A 24,399-nucleotide genomic window follows, 5' to 3' on the forward strand; every position below is an offset into this window, starting at 1 on the left:
ATTGTTAGGTCTATGGTTACGTGTATTTTCATAGAAACCTGTATATATAGCTTGGCATACCGTTAAAGATGACGGTGACCATATATCAAATCTATTCCTTCTGATCCTATATACGTATGCACGCCTTGTAAATGGGGGAGAGAAGAAGAAGCCATCGCCAGACAACTCTAGTAGTGACTTATCCCTTGAAGAATATACAAACGAAATTGTCTAAGCCCATGTGGATATTGGATGGTCCAACGAATGTGAATCATCAAGCTATACCTAGAGTTAAGGGGATATCGTCACTGCTTAGGGAGAGACCACCATTTAGGTGTGTGGAGTCTTATTAAGCCATAGACGCTCCACTGTGAAGAGAATCATGGGAAGAATATGCAAATCTGTCTTCCATTACGTAAATAGGAAGACAGTGCCTCAGTCATGCAGCCCAATAGAGGGCACTCCCTTTAACACCATGCCCGATCTTCCCAGAGGCCTTTGCTGCAAATGATGTGGGATTTTACCAAGCCAGTCTTCTCAGCCGAGGACGGCTGTTTCGATCTGATTGGATTTCTTCAGCCCGGCGCAGAGAAGACTGACTTGGCAGAGGTGAGAGGCTTCTAGACAGGGTCAAGTTCTACCTAGTCTACCCTCTTCGGCGTTGGTCCAAGTCCCAAACCAACGAAGGGGAAGTGATCACCCGTGTCCTAATCAAATAGGTCGGTAAGAAAATTGAAACATTCACAAAACTCAATTGAAGACCCATGTCCAACCAATTTTTCATGACATGTCACATTTTAAAGGGGTTTTCCAGTCCCAACAGTGAATTTTTAGACTGATAACCTATTTACAGAATGGGTAATAAGTAGCTGATCGGTGGGGGTCCGACACCTGGAACCTGCACTGATCAGCCAGCTTGAGTGTTGCAGGGGCCGGAAGTTACTGCTGTGGCAGGGTCGGAAGCAGCTATTCAAGTAACAGGCGCACCATTATATATCGGTGATGCCAGGGTACTCGAATTACTTGAATAGGCCCATAATCTTCAGCCGGAACACCTCATCGGTGTGTTTAGGTTTCAGATACTGATGGCTTATCCTACGGCAAAAGCTGTTGGAGGCAGAAAACCCCTTTAAAACAATTTAATGGGATAAGATAAGAGTTTGCAGATGTAATGTCTTGTTGCACCCGCTCACCTTTGCTGCAATTGTTGCTGGTGTTATGTGTGAAGATGAGCTATCTTCTGTCGATGCAACACCGCTGTCTTTCTTCTCCTCCTCTTCTTCCTCACATTGCACCCCTTTGTCTTCAGTCTGTTTGTGAGGACTTGTCGTTGGTGGAGGAGAGAGCGGAGGTGGCGGAGAGGGCAGATCTTCCAACTCATCGTGAACTTCTTTTACTTTTACAATGGCGTCCCTCAGAAGGTCTATAGCGTGAGGTAGGGCTGGCAGTATAAACTGAAAGCATTCCTGCGGTGGAGGGAAGAAAACACAACCACAGATTACACTGCGGACCTCAAGGCCAAGTACACACTACTACGGTTTTATCAATCGCTCACATATCTACAGGCGTTATTGTCACAAGAATCCGATTTGTTCTGTTTCAGTGACTGCAAGATGGAAGAACCTACCCACTGAAATTAAAGGGGCTCTACAGAACCCTACAATACCAAGTCTAATAGCAATGTACATGCAGAGCTTTGAATTCTGAGGCCTAGTTGTATGGATGGGTATCATGTAAAGAAATCACTCTATGGAGCACGTCACAAAAACTGGATATTAAATGGAACCAGTGAGAGAAGCTGAGCTCTGTGATATATAGGATTATACGATAGAGGAGAGAAGCTGAGCTCTGTGATATAAAGGGTTATAGAGGAGAGAAGCTGAGCTCTGTGATATATAGGATTATATGATAGAGGAGAGAAGCTGAGCTCTGTGATATAAAGGGTTATAGAGGAGAGAAGCTGAGCTCTGTGATATATAGGATTATATGATAGAGGAGAGAAGCTGAGCTCTGTGATATATAGGATTATATGATAGAGGAGAGAAGCTGAGCTCTGTGATATACAGGGTTATAAGATAGAGGAGAGAAGCTGAGCTCTGTGATATATAGGGTTATATGATAGAGGGAGAGAAGCTGAGCTCTGTGATATATAGGATTATATGATAGAGGAGAGAAGCTGAGCTCTGTGATATATAGGGTTATATGATAGAGGAGAGAAGCTGAGCTCTGTGATATATAGGGTTATATGATAGAGGGAGAGAAGCTGAGTTCTGTGATATATAGGGTTATATGATGGAGGAGAGAAGCTGAGCTCTGTGATATACACTCACCGGCCACTTTATTAGGTACACCATGCTAGTAACGGGTTGGACCCCCTTTTGCCTTCAGAACTGCCTCAATTCTTCGTGGCATAGATTCAACAAGGTGCTGGAAGCATTCCTCAGAGATTTTGGTCCATATTGACATGATGGCATCACACAGTTGCCGCAGATTTGTCGGCTGCACATCCATGATGCGAATCTCCCGTTCCACCACATCCCAAAGATGCTCCTCTATTGGATTGAGATCTGGTGACTGTGGAGGCCATTGGAGTACAGTGAACTCATTGTCATGTTCAAGAAACCAGTCTGAGATGATTCCAGCTTTATGACATGGCATTGCATTATCCTGCTGAAAGTAGCCATCAGATGTTGGGTACATTGTGGTCATAAAGGGATGGACATGGTCAGCAACAATACTCAGGTAGGCTTTGGCATTGCAACGATGCTCAATTGGTACCAAGGGGCCCAAAGAGTGCCAAGAAAATATTCCCCACACCATGACACCACCACCACCAGCCTGAACCGTTGATACAAGGCAGGATGGATCCATGCTTTCATGTTGTTGACGCCAAATTCTGACCCTACCATCCGAATGTCGCAGCAGAAATCGAGACTCATCAGACCAGGCAACGTTTTTCCAATCTTCAATTGTCCAATTTCGATGAGCTTGTGCAAATTGTAGCCTCAGTTTCCTGTTCTTAGCTGAAAGGAGTGGCACCCGGTGTGGTCTTCTGCTGCTGTAGCCCATCTGCCTCAAAGTTCGACGTACTGTGCGTTCAGAGATGCTCTTCTGGCTACCTTGGTTGTAACGGGTGGCTATTTGAGTCACTGTTGCCTTTCTATCAGCTCAAACCAGTCTGGCCATTCTCCTCTGACCTCTGGCATCAACAACGCATTTCCGCCCACAGAACTGCCGCTCACTGGATGTTTTTTCTTTTTCGGACCATTCTCTGTAAACCCTAGAGATGGTTGTGCGTGAAAATCCCAGTAGATCAGCAGTTTCTGAAATACTCAGACCAGCCCTTCTGGCACCAACAACCATGCCACGTTCAAAGGCACTCAAATCACCTTTCTTCCCCATACTGATGCTCGGTTTGAACTGCAGGAGATTGTCTTGACCATGTCTACATGCCTAAATGCACTGAGTTGCCGCCATGTGATTGGCTGATTAGAAATTAAGTGTTAACGAGCAGTTGGACAGGTGTACCTAATAAAGTGGCCGGTGAGTGTATATGGTTATATGATAGAGGAGAGAAGCTGAGCATGTGATATATAGGGTTATATGATAGAGGCGAGAAGCTGAGCTCTGTGATATATAGGGTTATATGATAGAGGAGAGAAGCTGAGCTCTGTGATATATATGGTTATATGATAGAGGAGAGAAGCTGAGCTCTGTGATATATAGGGTTATAGGATAGAGGAGAGAAGCTGAGCTCTGTGATATATTGGGTTATATGATAGAGGAGAGAAGTTGAGCTCTGTGATATATAGGGTTATATGATAGAGGGGAGAAGCTGAGCTCTGTGATATATTGGGTTATATGATAGAGGAGAGAAGCTGAGCTCTGTGATATATTGGGTTATATGATAGAGGAGAGAAGCTGAGCTCTGTGATATATTGGGTTATATGATAGAGGAGAGAAGTTGAGCTCTGTGATATATAGGGTTATATGATAGAGGGGAGAAGCTGAGCTCTGTGATATATTGGGTTATATGATAGAGGAGAGAAGCTGAGCTCTGTGATATATTGGGTTATATGATAGAGGAGAGAAGCTGAGCTCTGTGATATATAGGGTTATATGATAGAGGGGAGAAGCTGAGCTCTGTGATATATAGGGTTATATGATAGAGGAGAGAAGCTGAGCTCTGTGATATATAGGGTTATATGATGGAGGAGAGAAGCTGAGCTCTGTGATATATAGGGTTATATGATAGAGGAGAGAAGCTGAGCTCTGTGATATATAGGGTTACATGATAGAGGAGAGAAGCTGAGCGCTGGTATATAGGGTTACATGATAGAGGAGAGAAGCTGAGCGCTGGTATATAGGGGTATATGATAGAGGAGAGAAGCTGGCACAACCATGCATGAATAAATGGCCAGGCTCAGGTGATAATATCTGATCACTGGGATAATTTAGCTCAGTAGTGATCAGCTGCCTTTCTTTTAGGGTCTATCACTGGGAAACACAAGTCCATGACCTAGAATTGATAACCCCATTTCAATCTGACCATGGTGTACCCAATGCTAATAACTGGGACAGATGGGCGGCTATTGATTTCTAGCTTTCCTGAAGGAAACATAAATCCTCCCCGCATCCCCGGATGAAGGCGGCGATCCTTTACATATCACGCTGCCTTCGGTAGCCCATCTACAATTATTCTCGCTCCGTAGTCTGAGAGGTAATATTTAACCCTGGGCGCTGCAACGTACAATGGAAATTAATTAAGAAGAGCGAAACGTTACCGTATCGCAGCGCGAGAAGGATTGTTTGCATAAAAAGCCTCGCACGGCTATATCGCCTTTTTTTTTTTAAAGGCACAAGAAACGCTTTGAAAACCTATAATTAGCGGGACTCTGACTACGGGCAAAACGAGACAGTCGGAGTTCCTGAGAGATGATTTATTGGCTATCAAGTCCTCATTTAGATTTTAGCCCACAGGAAACAATGAAGCCATTAACGTCACAGCTTTCATTTCTGATATGTAAGCTGTGGGGGAAATAGGTGAAGAATCAAAGAAATGCTGAATGAAACGTGATGTCCTTGGTCGTGTTCGGAAATGATGTTTTCTAGTGTAATGTCCCTTTATATAGTCTTTTTTTTGTTCCTTTCACTACAGAGCCATCTACTACTCGCTTACCCGGAGTACACAGAGTCGCCTGATCATATGTACAGCATCTATCTATGCTTATTTTAACCTAAAGGGCCCCATGACAGAAGCCATCGGAGGCATTGGTGTCACTTTAGGGTTTGTGATCCTATGACAGAATAGCAAAACGGAAACAGGGACACCGAGGCGAATCTAGGCCTACTACACAGAGGCGGTAGCAGCTGACGCAGGTCCCAGGATGTTAGGGGTCCCAGCGGCACCACTACTGCTGCGGATTTATTTCTTTTTTTAATATTTTGTTACCTGATGGAGTAACTTCAGCAAGTAACGGGCCCTATTTAGTTACCAATCCGGACTCCTGCTCACGGCCGTCGGCACTACTTCTTCTGTGAAGGCTGTGAGCAGGAGTCGGGATTAGTAAGTGAGGCCCAGGAGAGATGAGGGAACATAAAAAACCACTTACTTACCTCTCCTGGTTCCGGAAGGCTTTCGGGCCTACTTGGTGATGTCACATAGGCCGGGGCTTTCATCCTTATGCATCGTGATGCAAACCCCGGCTCAAGTGACGTCTCTTCCGTTACTGAAGATCACCGACATCACCAGAGAGTGCGACGGAGCCAAGGAGAGGTAAGTAACAGTGTTTATTATGTTTGTATCCTCCCCTGGGTCACCAATTATTATACTCTGTGGTCTGAAAAGACCCCAGAGTATAATAGTAGTTCATGGGTGATCCACAAATGGAAACAATACTTTGTGCAGGGGCCACTATGGAGCATCATGCTGTGTGCAGGGGCCAATATGAGGCATCATACTGTGTGCACGAGACACTACGGAACATAATACTGTGTGCAGAGGACACTATGGGGCATAATACTATGTGTAGGGGGCCACTACTGAGCATAATACTGTGTGCTGGGGACACTATGGGGCATAATACTGTGTGCTGGGGACACTATGGGACATAATACTGTGTGCAGGGGCCACTATGGGGGTAATACTGTGTGCAGGGGCCACTATGGGGGTAATACTGTGTGCAGGGACCACTATGGGGCATAATACTGTGTGCAGGGGCCACTATGCTATGTCAAAAGTTCGCCACGGGGCTCAGTCATTCCTAGTTACACCTCTGAGTCTATATCATAAAGACATCACCATTAAGCGAGCTCCCCTTGATTGGAGAATTTGGGTTCTCGTTTTTTCAGCCTGCCATATCTACTTTCCCTTGTTGTGCCCTTTCTCCAAGAGTTATCAAAATGCTTGGATCCTAAGAGTTTCTTCCTGTCGATGGCATCCTCAACGCAGTATCATGGCCACCCACAAAGACAAAGTCCCACCGATAGATTCTACAGAATTTATATAGATGGATGTTACCTTATCAGCCAAAGGGGCCAGGGTTTAGGGCCATGCTTTTGTACCCACTATTATCCTCAAAGAAAACAGTTTTGTGTAAATGTTTTGGTCAGAACAAGTGATAACATAACACCAGGATACCCCATCATTGGTTAATCATTAGAAGTTGGACAGAAGTGTCCCCAATGCTTATGGGCAAATTGACCCCTGTGTACTTCTCTATATGGTGTTGCCCCCACCTAGACTACTGCTTCTCAGCCCAATTTAAAGGGGACCTTTCACCACCTTCATGCATCTTTTAATAGACACCGCTCCCAGTTGGAATTTTTCTTTAAGTCCCTCCATTCCTGAGCAATCGGTGCTTAGTTTCAGTAATGGAGCTTCTACTGTCAATTGGTTGCAGGAGCAGTCCTGACACTGTCCTATCAGAGGGTAAAACCTCAAAAACCACGCCCTCTTGTCTGATTCTGCATGACCCCACCCACTTGACAGAGAATCTAATTATCAGGTACCAAAACTAAAGCACTGATAGCTTTGGAATGGTGGGGGCTAGAGAAAAAATTCCAACTGTGCTGGAATCAGTGGAGGGGCAACTCTTAAAGAAGCTGGACTTGGTATAAGGTCCTCTTTAAGTGATTAGGGCTCAGTTGCAGAACCTGTACTATATGTAGGCAGTTGTAGCGCTGGTGCAGAGTAACATTTCGTAGGTGTTGTAATGCTCTTCTGACATCTTTCTTCAACCAATATATTGGTGTCTATGGGAATAAAATACTAAATAAACAGTATAATAGGTCCGTGGTTGGGAATAAGGAGGTAAGCCTACCTGTGAACCTTTCTTGCTCCCTGGTAAATTGATGATAAGAGTCTTGCCTCTGATTCCACATACTGGTCTAAAGACAGGAAAAAACAAACATTTAATACAAAGATCACAAAACGTAAAATAATATAAACTACAGAAAACTGAATAGGATCCAGAAAAGCCTATTAATAAAGCATCTCTATATACAGAGAAACCTCTCTACAAGTCCATATCTTTGAGAAGACCACTGGCTTACCGAGACCAGTTTTCCCACCATACTATCAGTGCTCATTCATACGACTGTGTGATAGACGGCCCCATAGGTATTAATGGATCTATTCGCGTGACCATGTGACAGATCCGAGAAAAAAAAGGAGCATGCCATTTTTAGGGCTCGTTCACATGGGGCAAGAGGTGGCGGATTTTGGTGCTGAATCCACGTCATAATCCGCCCCCTCACAATAGAGGTCTATGTAGACCGCTAGCTTACTTTTTTCCATGAGTGGCATGGTGCTGCTCACAGAAAAAAGAAGCAAGCTGTTTTTTCTTAAGGCAGATTCTGCGGTAGATTCAGTCCCGGCGTCCGCCTCGCGGCAGCACCCTCCGGACTAGGCACATTCATTTGGAGTCGACTCTGGAGCGGGAAGCCACAACTGTTGGAAGCCGCAACAATCATGGCAGGCGCATTTTGGTCCTATTCTGACGCGGCTTCCCGTGTCACAATCAGGACCAAATTCCGCCATTCCGCTCCCCATGTGAACTAGCCCTTACGGATCCTTTTAATAGACTCAAGTCTATGAGAGATACATGAAAATGGCTTACCCTTGGGTATAAACTTGGTCGTGAAAAAAGTACTTTTTGGCAGACCAAGGTCGAAACACGTTCATCTGAACATACACTTAAACATGCTATCATCTTTGAGAAGACCATTGTTCCACACCAATGCAATTTTGGGTGGTCAATAGAGATCGATCGATAGAAGCATACTTTATATGCATTATATAATAAATATTACATTATATTTAATGATTTGAGATGACTCTGCTACACCTGCCCCAGTATACACAGCACAAACAGAAAAGTGATCTCTACAAAACAAGTCTCTCACTTCTGCCAAGTCAGTTCTCCCTAGACTGTGCTGATGAGATCCAATCAGATCGAAACGGCGCCGATACTGACTTGGCAAAATCCCGCATCATTGCATTTAAAGGCTTGTTGGAAAGTCGGGCATGATGTTCAAGGGAGCTGCTTCCAATAGAAGGTAGCATACAGAGGCAGTCTTTCCCTATTTACATACCAGGAAACATATTTGCATATTCTTCCCATAATCCCTTCACAGTGGAGCGAAAATGGCTTTATAAGACTCCACACACCTACATGGTGGTCTCTCCCTAAGGAGTGACAATATCCCATAATCTCTACAAAACAAGTCATCCCATTATCCAATGCAGTGACCCTGTAAATATATACTGTATACCTATGTGTAGGTGGTCATGCACTGGTACACGCAATATCTTATCTTCAGCACTTTTAATAAATGTAGCAGTGAAGACTATCACAGTGCTTGTAACGTCTATGGAGTCAATGCAGCCCTCTAACCTACATTCACGTCTCTGCCTCCATCTTGTAAGCTAATTATCAGCAATCAATCAATGGTATAGAGACTGCTGACAAAAGCGCGAGATGTCAGAAATCAGTTATGGCGCTTTCTTTAGCCGAGGCATGAATCGCAAGTTGTTGTCAGTCTGGGTCTCCTTTCATCATCTCTCATCTGAGGCATGTAAGCTTGCACATTGTCTACTGGCCAAGTTTCAAAGACTGCAAACTAAGAAAGATCAAGTCCTACTGAGGAGTCTGAAGCTGTGATCTGGCACGTGACACATTCACAGTACAGGCTGAGAATCACTTGGGGGTCAATCTACTTGGGTAACTGGTTAGTGTTTATCTGACAAGCATCAGTGTTCAGTTGTTCACTGCAGATCTGGAATCCGAAACTCAAGCAACAGATAAAATCATGGGGGAAAGCTGTGGCCCTATAGCACCCACTAAAACTTTTGCATGTGGTATCTTCCTATACACTAGCTCCGCGTGGGCTGGATGTGGGTGTGGCCTTTTCCATTTGCTCTCGTATTACTAAGGCTTCTTGATCATGGTCACCTCCTGTGTTCTTGAAGGATCCAATTGTGTCCTACAGGGCTGTGGTATCACAGTTGGGCCCCTGTTTTGGGTGCAGTCAGCGTCTGAGAAAAGTTACCAACTTTGACATCAGAAAAAAATGATTATTTTAAATTACATTATTAATGGTATATTATTAATTAGATGCATAGGTTGTCGTATATTTTCATAGGCAATCACTAACTTTCTTGTGAATTAGAGGAGCTTTACAGTTACTGCTTGACCATGGCTGTCAACCATTTATGGAGAAGTCAGAGTCGGAGTAGAGGTCAGAGTCTGAGTCAGTGGTTTGGCCTACCAACTCCACAGCCCTGCTGTCCTCAGTCTTCCCTCTCCGATCGATGGCAGGTTCATTGACCTACCACTGCCTCAGTCTACTATCTATTGTCTGTATGTGTGTGTACAAAAAAAATCCACTCAGAATACTGAATTGTCCGCTAACCTGTACGACACAAAGATAGAAAGACCCATAGATATATAAATAGCTGGATGGATGGATGGATGTACAGAAGGATAGACAGAAAGCATTCATAAACAGTGGGGTAGTAACTGTGGTCACAGTGGCCAAGATCTCTACTAGACCCTCTCATTGTTCCTGCAGGGTTGGTGCAGTGCTGAGGAGGCCTGTAGTGTGAAAGATGGTGTTAGCAGTTTTCCCCGGGACACTTGTCTGTAGTAAACCCCTCCCCCTGGACACTTCTCTGTAGTAAGCCCCTCCCCCTGGACACTTCTCTGTAGTAAGCCCCTCCCCCTGGACACTTCTCTGTAGTAAGCCCCTCCCCCTGGACACTTCTCTGTAGTAAGCCCCCCGGGGACACTTCTCTGTAGTAAGCCCCTCCCCCCTGACACTTCTCTGTAGTAAGCCCCTCCCCCGGGACACTTCTCTGCAGTAAGCCCCTCCCCGGGACACTTCTCTGTAGTAAGCCCCTCCCCCGGGACACTTCTCTGTAGTAAGCCCCTCCCCCGGGACACTTCTCTGTAGTAAGCCTCCCCGAGGCTGATGGTGGCTGGAATGCCCTGGATTGTGCAGGACAAAGGACTCAGGAGACAGTTTTAGCAGTGTAAGAATTACTTGAAGAAAAGCATGTAACACGTGCCGCAACTGTTCCATACAAAAGGAAAAACAAATATGCAAATGAGCTCTCCTACTAGTACGACATAAGGATGGCCACCCTGTTAGTAAGAGCTGGTGTGCATAACGTGCAGTACTGCATACGATGAAGGTACCAGGGGTGTAATGATTGTGATCACAGGGGGTGCAACTATCACCATGCCCTGAGGGGTAGCATCATGAGAGCCATTAGGGAAAGGCTGAATCCCCCATCACTGTCTCCCTTGTAAAGATAATACACCTCCGGTAGCTGGGTCATCTCTTCTGCCGGTGGCGGTCACTGTACTGAATTCTGTAGGCAGTAGAGGAGTACCGATCTCTGCAGCCAAATACAGGAGGAAGCAATGTGGGGTATCAGGGATAACCCCTATAAAGGGATATTCCATTTACTTGCCATCAATGACCTATCCTCAAGATACTCGTAAATAGAAAGTGTGACACACCTTAAAAAAGTGGAAATATTAGAGTAAGAAGTCCTGAAGACGTCCTTATTCACGGCAGTATGACCTTCTGGCTCTGCCATTTTACACACTTGAAAAAGGGATAATTCACGAAACGCGTAGTGCTCGTTGTTTGAATAAAGTTCGACCTGTTTCGCGATTTACGGATTCTGACGCATCATACGTTCAAGCGCGCGCATTGTCCAACTCTTTCTATCCTCAGGATAAGTCATCAATTACAAATCAGTGATGGTCCAACACCCGGGACCCCTGCAGATCAGCTTTTTTTATTCCCAGAGGAAGCATTTCTTGACACGGTTTATAGGCCAGTTGTAGTATGGCTTACTTTCTGTGTTTTATAATGGCGGTACTATAGTTGTATCCCATTCAAATATCCTTGAGGCACTATAGGGCCACAGTACTTAGGGGTCCAAAACACAGACCTATACCAGGTCCAGGTTCATGGCTTTGTCCTACACCTAAACAGTACTATGGATACAAATAATAGGTCCGATCACGATGATAAAATTGCGCTCCTATAGTAATGTATTATTTAATGTATTGCTAATTAGCGCTGCTATTTTACATATAATGATGTTGGGCTTAGCACCCCCCCTCCCCAAATGCCGCCACCGGCAGCGAATGCCATTAATCTCGCTCCGCTTCCCTCGGATGCTATTTTAGGTGACAATATTGCACAGTCACGTTCGCAGCAATGCTAGGAAAGAACGTTCCTCTCCCCTTAGTTACGAATCAGGCTTTTCATCTCCGTGCTCGGCAGATTACCTGCATTCCCTGCTGTTTTTCTAAGGGACAACCACAAGGAACTGCTGACATGGAGAATTATAAAACAGCACCTTGTAAACTGGGATAGTCAAAACAGCTGACTACATAACAAGCGTTTATTACAATATTATTGTGCGGCAGGAATGCTTTATGGATCTGCTAAAGCCATAAATACCCAAACTTCACATCCCTGTAACATTAGGATAACAAAAGGAATAAGAAAGACCGTATTTGTATTAATATCTACAGCTTGGAAGGGGAAATAATGCATTTTAAGGAAAAGCTACATTACAAGAAAACGCATTTGTTGAAACAAAGTCATATATTACGGGTAGGAGGCCGTGCGGCGCCATTATTGCTTCGTTCCTTTTTCAGGCTTAGAAGTATAAAGTAAGATTTGCAAAAATTAAAAAAAAAAGGAAGTAAACAGCTTTGCTTTTCTGTATTTTACTGAAAGCGCCTTCCTGCAACTTTAACCCAAACAATTGCTTTAGGTTTTATATGTTCTTAAAGGGGTTGTCCAAGATAAAATGATAATTCTAAACTAAGATAAACACCCTCCTCCCATCTAGGATGGACTTGTGACCACCCCAGGCACATTTTCAGATTTTCCGTTGATGTTGCATTTCCGGAAACGGAACGTCACCAATGCTAAGCCCCACTCATTGTACTTACCTGTTTGGATCTTTTGGGCATAGGAGATAACCTCCTTCTGTAGGGCCTCCTCCTCTTCTTGATATCTGCCAGCACCTGAGCAAAAGAGCTGGAGTGATGTCATTGTGTTGCAGCTGGCACTCCGGCTCTATTGCACAGGCTCTGGCAGACATCAAGAAGAGGAGGAAAAAAATCGATTTCCTGTGCTCATTAGATCTGGACAGGAAGACAGGTAAGTATAATGGGGTGGGGGGGGGGTGAGTCAGTTAGTTGGGAAGGGTTAGTAGTGGGCGGGCTAACTAGAGAAACAGGGAAGGGGTGTGAGAGAGAAAGGGATGGGGAGGGAGTAAGAGAGGGACAGAGTGTGAGTCAGCTCTGAGTATAGCGCAATGCATGATGGTAGTTGTAGAAAAAAAGAACAGGACGCTACACCATGTAAAGAAATGCAGAAGATGACAGGAGCTCCCAGAGAAACCCAGATATCACTCAAAACATTTCTAAAGGTATTTGGTTGCACTTATTAACCTATTAAAGTGGTTGTCCCATCTCAAGGATCCTATCTATACCGGTAGCTTATGTAAATGTAAGACTTTTCCTAAATATATTGCTTTAGAAATGCTGCTTTGTTTGCCTGCTATGTGAACTTATTTCTTCCATTGTTTAAACATCATTGCTATAACCACGGACCTGTAGGACAAGTGACATCACTCACTACTCTTGCCGGCAGGACAATCAGCTCAGGTAACTGCAGTTTGCTGATAAAGCCGAGCCTGTTATCTCTCTATGTAAACACACAGATAACACTGAGTCCGTTCTTTACAAGCATGTGCATATTATCTGCATATTAGCAGACTGCTGAAACACTGAGATGGGAAACCCCATTAATAGCACTAAAAGACCTTTTTTGAAAAAATGTTTTTGTTTTGCCTGGTAAACCCCTTTAATGTTTTACAGGATATTCAGCGTAGAAGCTAGTAAACAATAGATTGTATTAAATGTGGGTTTCATAGGATAAGGGACGCAGTGCTTAACTAGTACCGTGCCCCTTCATTTTCTTGGATGTTATACCCACACCAGTTTTTGGCATATAGTGGGTACATCCCTTTAATGATAGTCGGAGATATTGGTATCCTGGGCTTGAATTCTCTTTGTCATTCCTAGAGATGAATGGAGAGGCACAGCATGTGAATGACCTCTGCTTCATTCAACAAGGGAAGCGGGTTGGGGGGCCCTCTGTTCTTGTGACGGGGGAACGGCCACAATCCTATCCTGTTAATAACATAACTATAAATCTTATGAAAATCGGTTCGTTTTTCCGCTAGCTAGTAGCAGAAAAAAGAAACAACGTGACCTATTTTGCCGCGGATTCCGCGTCTGATTCAGCCGCGGCATCCGCGGCTCGAGACGAGCTTCTGTTTAGGCCTATTCAAGAGCAGGACCCCGCGACGGATTGACGATGATGCATCGGTATTCCGTCATGGCTAGCCGTGCCGAATGTTCACAAGGTGGAAGAGATTTCCACAACCTTTTCCTCCTTGTGAACATATCCTTAGTTGCCAAGACAAGATAGGATGTACCATCACTGGGATCCATTCAATCCTGAGAAAAAAAGGTTGAAGTGATCATATACTTCAGCGTGCCCTTTGATGTGGACCGGTGTTTTATAATACTGAATACTATTTAATGATGTATCCAGACCAAGAAGGAAACTATGGGAGGCCTCAAGACCTAACAACCCAAGGATTCCTCAAAGCTGACCAAGATGTACAGTGTTGGCCAAAAGTATTGGCACCCCTGCAATTCTGTCAGATAACACTTGTGTTCTTCCAGAAAATGATTGCAATCACAAATTCTTTGGTATTATTATCTTCATTTAATTTGTCTGCAATGGAAAACCACAAAAAGAATTGTCAAAAAGTCAAAATGGATATAATTCAACATCAAACATAAAAAAGGGGGTGGACAAAAGTATTGGCACAGTTTGAAATCATGTGATGCTTCTCTAATTTGTGTAATTAACAGCACCTGTTACTTACCTGAGGCAACTAACAGGTGGTGGCAATAACTAAATCACACTTGCAGCCAGTTGAAATGGATTAAAGTTGACTCAACCTCTGTCCTGTGTCCTTGTGTGTACCACATTGAGCATGGAGAAAAGAAAGAAGACCAAAGAACTGTCTGAGGACTTGAGAAACAAAATTGTGAGGAAGCATGAGCAATCTCAAGGCTACAAGTCCATCTCCAAAGACCTGAATGTTCCTGTTAATGAAGATATTAATACCAAAGAGTTTGTGCTTGCAATAATTTTCTGGAAGAACACGAGTATTATCTGACAGAATTGCAGGGGTGCCAATACTTTTGGCCAACACTGTATAACCAGGCCACAGAATAAAATAAGAAAATATACCAAAAATATCCCATAATCTATGCCATGTGCATGTCGTGGTAAACACAGGTCGTAAAGACTCGTCTCTTTACTAGAAATAATGTGATAAGCAGTCCCCACCGTCAACCACCAGGAATGGTTGGAGCGATACTGGCTGGAGGTGATGGCAGATATTGATCAGTGGCGATGACCGTAGTTCATGAATAAACATTCAGCAAAACGGCAAAAAGTCTGCACTTTCTACTAACAAAGCCCATGGGACCTTCCTGACGGCATATCTAGCAGTTATCAGAAAATATTAGCATGCCCGAAAATTTGATGGTAACGCAATATATAAAGAAGATACACCGCCTGGTCTAAAAGCAGAATTTTATCCATTTAAAGGAAAGGTTCGATTTGCCTCAGCCATATGTCAAAAATATACAGTATTTGTTGAGGGTCTTAGATCTGTGACCCCTATTGATATTTAAAGGACCAGTCATCAAGTACAAAATGCTAAATGGCGATGGATTCATGCCGTTCCCCGGAACAAGATGGTGTTTTTATTTTTTCAATCCGTCCACCATTCAAAAGATATGACCCCTGGAAGGCTGAGTGTGAACTAGTTCTGATTCTCCATGTGGGCGGGAACCTTTTGTATTTATCTGACAGATTAAAAAGGTTCCCGCCCACACGAAGAATCAGAGCTAGTTCACATATAATCTTTCGTGGGCCATATCTTTTGAATGGGTGGATGGATTTAAAAAAGGAAAACACCAATTTTTTCAGGGGCACAGCCAGATTTAAATGGTGCATTTAGCATTTTGTACATGTGACAGATACTTTTTAAATTGCCATGCCTCCAAGTCTTCAGACTCAGAAATTAGGGTGTGTTATTGCAATCTCTTATTCACTGTCATGTGCATGCAATCCCATGGTAATGAATGGGAGAGTCTAGAGACGTCTCAGAAGAGACAACGGATTGGAAGACCATCATGATCCATATCGTTAAAACGATAACTGAGGCTAAAAAGACACGTTACACTGATGAAATCATCTGACACATCAATGAAATTTAAAAAAAATGCTTTAAACTGTATATGGAGCCTTTAAGGACATGCTAGGTACATATCATACTCTGGTCATTTAAAGGGATTCTACCATTAAAAACCTTTTTTTTCTCGTTGACACAATGGAATAGCCTTAAGAAAGGTTATTCTTCTCCTACCTTTAGATGTCTTCTCCGTGTCGCTGTTCAGTTAAAATCCCGTTTTTCGCCGGTATGCAAATGAGTTCTCTCGCAGCACTGGGGGTGGGCCCCAGCACTCAAACAGCACTGGGGGCATCCCTAATGCTGCGAGAGAAATCTCCAGCACCACCGCCTCCTTCTTCAGGAACACGGTCTTCATGCATCTTCTTCCAGTGGTTGGCTTCAAACTTCTAGGCCTTGGGCAAAACCGACTACGCATGCCAGCCGGCCACAAGAAAATGGCTGCTCATAATACTGTGTAAGCGGCCATTTTTTTGTGGCCAACGGGCATACGCAGTCGGCTTTGCCCTAGGCCCGAGGCTTAGAAGTTTGAAGCCAACCCCCGGAAAAAGACGCGTGAAGACCACGTTCCTGAAGAAGATGGAGGCGGCGCTAGAGAGTTCTTTCGCAGCATTGGAGAAGCCCCCAGTGCTGCAAGAAAACTCATTTGCATACCGCCAAAAAATGGGATATTAACCAAACGGCAGGGTGGAGAAGACATCTAAAAGTAGGAGAAGAATAGCCTTTCTTGAGGCTATTCTTTCGTGTCAACAAGAAAAAGGTTTTTAATGGTAGAATCCCTTTAAGGTTGTAACTAGTCATTGGAATAACTGCCAGATCAGTAGACGTCTCAGTTGTCAGACCCCCATCGATCAAAAGGATAGGGGTCCCTTCTAGCCCCATCTGAAAGGAGCAGCTTGTCAAATTTTTGTGGCAGTTCCATTCAATTCAAGGGGACTGCCAGAGATAAAATGGAACAGTAGTAAGTATGTGTGACCTACTCCATTCAGACTGGGGAACAAGAGCCCTGTTCTTGTGATTACAGGAGGTCCCAGTTGTCAGATCTGCACTGATCAGATGTTATCGATCCCCCTTATCGATACCCCTTAAGTGCAATTTGTTGCAACAGTCCACCAATGATCACAAGATCAGAGAGATTTATCGGGAACTGCACCCCAAATCTCCAATAGATGCTGCCATAAGTTATAGGTAAAGTATATGATCTGCTGCCATTATATCTGTCAGTGTGGGGCCCAGATCACCCCCGAGGTCTCAAATCATTTATTTATTTTTTATTCTTAGGAGGCCTGATCATATAGACTTCCATATTTTATCCAATTTCAACAAAAACTCTTTACTGCCCCCTACTTTTCTGTCTATCGCAGTAGTTTTGGAGTTATATACATGAGGCTGACTCCTCCCCCTTCCCTCTCCGTAGACTTCTATAGACATGAGTCATCGGAATCATATGACATGCCGTGATTTTTACCGTGAAAGTCATTTTAAGACATATAGAAGAATCAGGAAAGGGAAGAAATAGAAGGTTTTTTTTTTTTATAATTTCCTGTACTATTCATTTCTGCAAAGTTTGTTGCCTATGTATATATTGATGACTTATCCTCATGATAGGTCATCAATATCTGATTGGTGGGAGTCTGACACAAATCAGATGAGCGAAACGGCAACGGCACTCCAGTGAGCTTAAACGTGACATCACTGACCCCTAATTTCTTCACTTCATGTGACCTGTGTGAAGCTCAGTCCCTTTCAAGTGAATGGGGTTGGGGTGCAATACCAAGCACGGCCATCATACAATGTATGGTGCTGTACTTGGTAAACAATGAAGGCGTGCATCGCTGGGCATCCCTAACAGAATAGGTCATCAATATTTTAAGTCTCGCTATACCCCCTTTAAGGATGAAGAATTCACATCCCCTGAAACTTTTGCCAAAAATTTGCAATTCAGTGGGTTCACATCTCCTATATCAGAAAAACGTCACTCCGACAACCATAAAACCAAAAACAAAAAAAATTAATTGAAAATAAATTGATGAAACAGTATTTTTTAATTTCTTTCATGGGTAATGTACAGGCATCAAAGCAACAATTTTGCTCAAGGAATATTTTTGTGTCTGAGCAACAAACATAGCGGCCGTGAGGAAATCCTTACCTAGAAAGCATTCCCAGGGGTGTAACATTGAGGGATCCCATTAGCATTGCCAGGGCCATTCCTGGGGCTTCCCGTTCTATTACTTCTTTTGTGGCCTATGGACAGAAATAATTTACATTAGTTTTGTGACCCATTTAAAGATAAATACCATTTTTATGAATTTTATATTAAAAAGGACCTTTCACCAACTCCATCAACTCTTTGTATCTTTCAAAGCTTGCCTCTGCACTGATTCCAGCACAGTTGGAATTTTTTCTCTAGCCCCCACCATTCCGGAGCAATCACTTGTGTTAGTTTCAGCACAATTCTTCTCTCTACAGTGAAGTGGGCGGTGCTTGTCTTTCTATTCAATCTCAGAACCGCCCACTTCACATCAGAGAGCACAACTGTGTTAAAACTAAGAGCAATGATTGCTCGGGAGCGGTGAGAGCTACAGACGAAATACCAACTGCACCAAAGTCAGTGGAGAAGCACCTACCAAAGGATAGCAAAAGTTGGAGTTGGTAGAGGTGGTGAAAATTCCCCTTTAAATTTTCAATTACTCTTTTAGTTAACTTTTGCTATAGACCTAGGATTAGAACAGGTCAAAACTTGCATCAATGTATGTAAGTCATAGAGTTTATTTCGGCACAGCTGTCAAGTACAATTCAATTGCTTTTAGATTTCATATTATTTATGCCTTTTTTTATACAATATTAACATCCAATACAATGTTATCTTGACTAATGACCCCGTTATACAACAAGCACACAACAGCTAGAGCTCAATAAACCCCATACAGGAAACTTTTACAAAAGAAAGAGACTCTACAGATGACGTCAAAACGCCAACCTTTTCGTTTCCGAAGGTTTTATATTGTTAGTCAACAGAAATAAAACTTTCTAACGTACACATTTTGGATTTTTTTTCTAGAAGCCTTTTGTATAATTTACCACTATGAACGTCCAATACAATATCATCTTGACCAATGACCCCGTACGCAACAAGTACACAACAGCTAGAACTCAATAAACCCCATAGAGTAATGTTTTTTTTAGAGATATAAGAGACTCTACACATAACGGCAAAAATTCCAAACTTTCAGTTCACAAAGGTTTTATAGTGTTAGTCTAATACGAATCAAGGTTTAATGTTGGCAATCATTATGAGGAGGCCAAATGCCAGAAAATGAACCAACTAGGTCAGTTAAAGTGGAAATTGACCAAACTCTTCTCTCTTCCCGCGAAGGCGACCATGAGGGTAGTACGAAAAGTGAGTCCCCTAGTAACCCTACAAAGGTCTGAGTATTGATGGTTTCTTAATGCTAACCCTCCAGTAACCTTACAAGGGTCAAGTGTTGAGGATTTCCTTTAAGCACTTGACATGTCCAATGAGAAAGCTCCTAACTCTCGGCCAATGGAAAGCGGTGAGTAAGGAGCCTTGTTATTACGTATAGATAAATCTCTGATCCCACCTAAAGGAGGAGGAGGAGGAGGAGGAGGAGGAGGAGGAGGAAAAAGCACAAGTATTAAATGCCTTCTTCTCTACAGTGTTTACACAAGAAAATCCATTGGCCAACAACATGATTAGGGGGAATGTTAACTCTCAATTAAATGTCACCTGCTTAACCCAGGAAGAAGTGCGGCGCCGCCTGCAAAACACTAAAAGAGAGAAGTCGCCCGGTCCAGATGGAATACACCCCCGAGTTCTGAGGGAATTAAGCATGGTCATAGATAGACCCTTGTATCTAATATTTAAGGATTCAGTAATGACTGGGTCTGTTCCACAGGATTGGCGAATAGCAAATGTGGTGCCAATTTTCACAAAGGGGTGTAAAAGTGAACCTGGAAACTATAGGCCAGTAAGTTTGACTTCTATGGTGGGAAAGATATTTGAGGGCATCCTCAGAGATGCTATCCTGGAGTATCTCAATGTAAATCTTATAACATCCATTCAGCATGGGGTTATGAGGAATCGGTCCTGTCAGACTAATTTGATCAGCTTCTATGAGGAGGTCTGTTCAAGACTGGACATGGGTAATGCAGTGGACGTGGTGTATGTGGACATGGGTAATGCAGTGGATGTTGTGTATCTGGACATGGGTAATACAGTGGACGTGATGTATGTGGACATGGGTAATGCAGTGGATGTGGTGTATCTAGACATGGGTAATTCAGTAGACGTGGTGTATGTGGACATGGGTGATGCAGTAGACGTGGTGTATGTGGACATGGGTGATGCAGTAGACGTGGTGTACCTGGATATGGGTAATGCAGTAGACGTGGTGTATCTGGACATGGGTAATACAGTGGATGTGGTGGATGTGGACATGGGTAATGCAGTAGACATGGTGTACCTGGATATGGGTAATGCAGTGGACGTGGTATATCTGGACATGGGTAATGCAGTGGACATGGTGAATGTGGACATGGGTAATGCAGTGGATGTGGTGTATCTAGACATGGGTAATTCAGTAGACGTGGTGTATGTGGACATGGGTGATGCAGTAGACGTGGTGTATGTGGACATGGGTGATGCAGTAGACGTGGTGTATGTGGACATGGGTGATGCAGTAGACGTGGTGTACCTGGATATGGGTAATGCAGTAGACGTGGTGTATCTGGACATGGGTAATACAGTGGATGTGGTGGATGTGGACATGGGTAATGCAGTAGACATGGTGTACCTGGATATGGGTAATGCAGTAGACATGGTGTACCTGGATATGGGTAATGCAGTAGACGTGGTGTATCTGGACATGGATAATGCAGTGGATGTGGTCTATCTGGACATGGGTAATGCAGTAGACGTGGTGTACCTGGACTTTTCAAAGGCTTTTGATACTGTTCCACATAAAAGGTTGGTATGCAAAATGAGAATGGTGGGACTGGGGGAAAACATATGCATTTGGGTTCGCAACTGGCTCACTGATAGGAAACAGAGGGTTTGTATTAATGGTATATATTCAGACTGGGCCACAGTCACCAGTGGAGGGCCACATCGGTCAGTATTAGGTCCTCTCCTGTGTAATATCTTTATTAATGACTTGGTAGAGGGTTTACAAAGCAGGGTGTCCATATTTGCAGATGATACTAAACTTTGTAAGGTAATCAATAATGAGGAGGATAGTAGAATATTACAAGGGGATCTAAGGAAACTGGAAGCATGGGCGGAGACTTGGCAAATGAAGTTTAATGTTGACAAATGTAAGATAATGCACTTTGGGCGACGTAATAAAATGTCTGACTATGTACTTAATAGTAAATTACTGGGTAAGACTGCCAATCCAAATCCAAAGATTTGGGGATTTTGGTGGACAGCAAGCTTACCTTTAGTGACCAGTGTCAGGCAGCTGCTGCCAAGGCAAAGAAAATTATGTGATGCATCAAAAGAGGTCTAGATTCTCATGACAAGGACATAGTTATGCCTCTATACAAATCACTGGTACGGCCACACTTAGAATATTGCGCGCAATTTTGAGCTCCGATATACAAGAAAAACATAAGTGAACTTGAAAAAGTGCAAAGACGGGCAACCAAAATGATTAGGGGAATGGGTGGAGAGGAGTACAACGAGAGGTTAACAAACTTGGGGTTATTCAGTTTAGAGAAAAGACGTCTATGGGGAGATCTAATAACAATGTACAAATACATGAAGGAACAATACAAAGAACTCATTAAAGAATTCATTAAACAAGTTCAAAGAGGGCCTGGATGTCTTTCTTGAAGAGAAAAATATAACAGGTTATGGACTCTAGATTTTAAGGACACGTTGATCCAGGGTTTTATACTGACTGCCAGATTTGGAGTCGGGAAGGAATTTTTCCCCCTGAAATAGGGTAATTGGCACGAGCCTCATGGGGTTTTTTGCCTTCCCCTGGATCAACACTGTAGGGATTGTAGGGTTATAGGTTGGACTTGATGGACTAATGTCTTTATCCAACCTCATCTACTATGTAACTATGTAAACGAAGCCCTACATCATCTCCCAGATATCCCAAATCTCACTTCCGAGCCTCACCCACCCATATGTCACAGACATCAGCCTCACCCTCCAAGGTTGCACTAGGATGAACTTACAGGGCCTGTAGTATTGTAGTATTGTAAAGGTTTGTGCCCGAGTTCCATATATCTATGCTACCTAAGTCATCGTTCACACATGCATCACAGTTTCCTTTTGGAGCCTTGACCAGAGATTGCGTCTAAACCCACAGACTAAAAAGTCCATCTATGTCTGGTAGGATTGTCAAAAAACAAGGTAACATTGGAGGCGCCCCAAGCAGATCCATACCTAGGTTTTTTTTCACCTGGGGCAAAGGTTCAGTTTGTTACCCTAGCCTTGTATCCAAATTTTTGGATATATAAACGATGTATTTTTTTTTTCCCTTTTGAATCTACCAATATGAACGTCCAAAACATTATCGTCTTTGACCAATGACCCCTTATACAACAAGCGCACAACAACTAGAACTCAAAAAACCCCATACAGGAAACTTTTACAAATGAAAGAGCCTCTACAGATGACCGCAAAACTCCCAAACTTTCAGCTCAAAAAAGGTTTTATATTGTTAGTCAACAAGAATCAAGGTTTAATGTTAAGTATTTCATTATTAACTACACAAAGGAATCATTATGGGGAGGACAAATGCCAAAAATGAACCCAAAATGGTCAGAAAGGGCAGAACTACATTCTCTGCCTTGCCAGTAAGTGGAAACTGACAATACTCTTCTCGCTTTGCAGGTCCCCTGGACTAAAGGTGGACATGAGGATAGTACGTCTGCTGAAATTGTACGAGGAACCGCTAAAAGAATAGTCCATGGTGGTCAATTATGTCAATGTATGGTGGAGAACCTGCAGACTGGAGTCCTGTTTCTTAAATGGAACCTGATCCCAGCCCAGAAGATTGATAGGTGAGGGTCACCTGGACCAAATTGTGTTTTTCCCCTGTAAATTGGTCAGTAAGTGGAAACTGACAATACTCTTCTCGCTTTGCAGGTCCCCTGGACTAAAGGTGATCATGAGGATAGTACATTTGCTGAAATTGTACGAGGAACCGCTAAAAAAAGTAGTCCATGGTGGTCAATTATGTCAAAGGATGGTGGAGAACCTGCAGACTGGAGTCCTGTTTCTTAAATGGAGCCTGATCCCAGCCCAGAAGATTCATAGCTGAGGGTCACCTGGACCAAATGGTGTTTTTCTCCTGTAAATCGGGGCCTCTGTTGTCAAGAGCTCTTTAGAGTAATGAGAGTGTTGTAATTGCTCCAAAGAGGTGTCCCCAACCATTACTCTAACGAGTTCATTTTCATATTGACAAACAAAGCAACACCTATTCACAGGGCAAAAAGACTGTTTGATTCAGGTGACCATAACCTATCTACCTGTGGGGTTGGGTTGACAAGCCGGGCTCCCGCTAATGCTGGACCTCCAGTAATCTTAATAGGGTCAAGTATAGAAGATTGGTATAGCTAGTGGTCAAGTGGTAAGGGTTTCCTTTAGGTGGAATAATACTCACCTAACTAATCCGCAGCCATGCCCATACCAACATTTCCCTGGCCCCCTCTGGTCTCTGTTTGCCAACTGGGACATTACTAGACGTAATGGTGTGAAGACAACCCCTCAATAGTCAATAATAGGCTGTGGAACCCACCCCACAAATAGTTTCTGATTGCAGATACGCCAAGGGTACGTGAAGGCCCAACTGGGAGTGCGCAGTTACATTACGATCTTGAGCTGTAAAAACACTGGCACTTGAGATGGAGTGGAGTTACAAACAGACCCATATCTAGGTTTTCCTTCATCTGGGGCAAAGGTTCACTTTGTTGCCCTGGCCCTGAACAAAGACAAGGAAAGTAGCTTGTTGTTGCCACTTCCCCCGCTATACCTTTGTTGGAGATACCTACCTTTTAGGCAGGTGTGGAAAAAACTGGTGCAAAGTAGATGCTTTGAGAAATAGAAGGGTTAATAGTTTATTTCTATCAATTAACAAAATTAAGTGAATGAAGAAAAGATAAATTTAAATGACATCAATATTTGGTGTGACCTTTGCCTTCCATAAAGTCCCTGTTAGTGTTGATGCAGATTAGGGTATACTACCTAAGCGGGTGGTAATAATGACTGACATACAGCACACAGAGACCCCGCCCCTGAGGAACCAGTGTTCCGCCCACATAGCTAGTAGATCATAACTTGAATCAAAACTAAAAGGAGTTATATCTTTGGAAAGGCTGAACAGATCTGGACACACAAAACACCAAAATACTCAGGGTGACAGCGCCGATCAGATGATGTATGTCATTGGGTTTTTCAGACCTGGTGACAGGCCCTATCATATAAGATTCACTAATGGGCAAATGGACATATATCTCAGACTACCACCACCATTTTTGTGCATTTCATAGACATTCACATTTCC

General features: G+C 43.4%; 1 protein-coding gene across 19 annotated transcripts in view; it reads right to left on the minus strand.

Moving 5' to 3' along the window:
- Positions 1 to 24,399, minus strand: part of GPHN (gephyrin) — a 245,520-nt gene that overhangs the window by 120,827 nt on the left and 100,294 nt on the right. For all 19 annotated transcript variants that reach the window (XM_075283130.1, XM_075283143.1, XM_075283142.1 and 16 more), the window contains exons 5-7: positions 18,009 to 18,103; positions 7,302 to 7,368; positions 1,173 to 1,445 (exon numbers count right to left, since the gene is read on the minus strand). In XM_075283130.1, coding sequence (XP_075139231.1) covers positions 1,173 to 1,445; positions 7,302 to 7,368; positions 18,009 to 18,103 — 435 coding nt within the window. The remainder of the gene's footprint in view (positions 1 to 1,172; positions 1,446 to 7,301; positions 7,369 to 18,008; positions 18,104 to 24,399) is intronic.

This window comes from Leptodactylus fuscus, chromosome 7, assembly GCF_031893055.1.
Source record: "Leptodactylus fuscus isolate aLepFus1 chromosome 7, aLepFus1.hap2, whole genome shotgun sequence".
Taxonomy (NCBI): Eukaryota; Metazoa; Chordata; class Amphibia; order Anura; family Leptodactylidae; genus Leptodactylus; species Leptodactylus fuscus.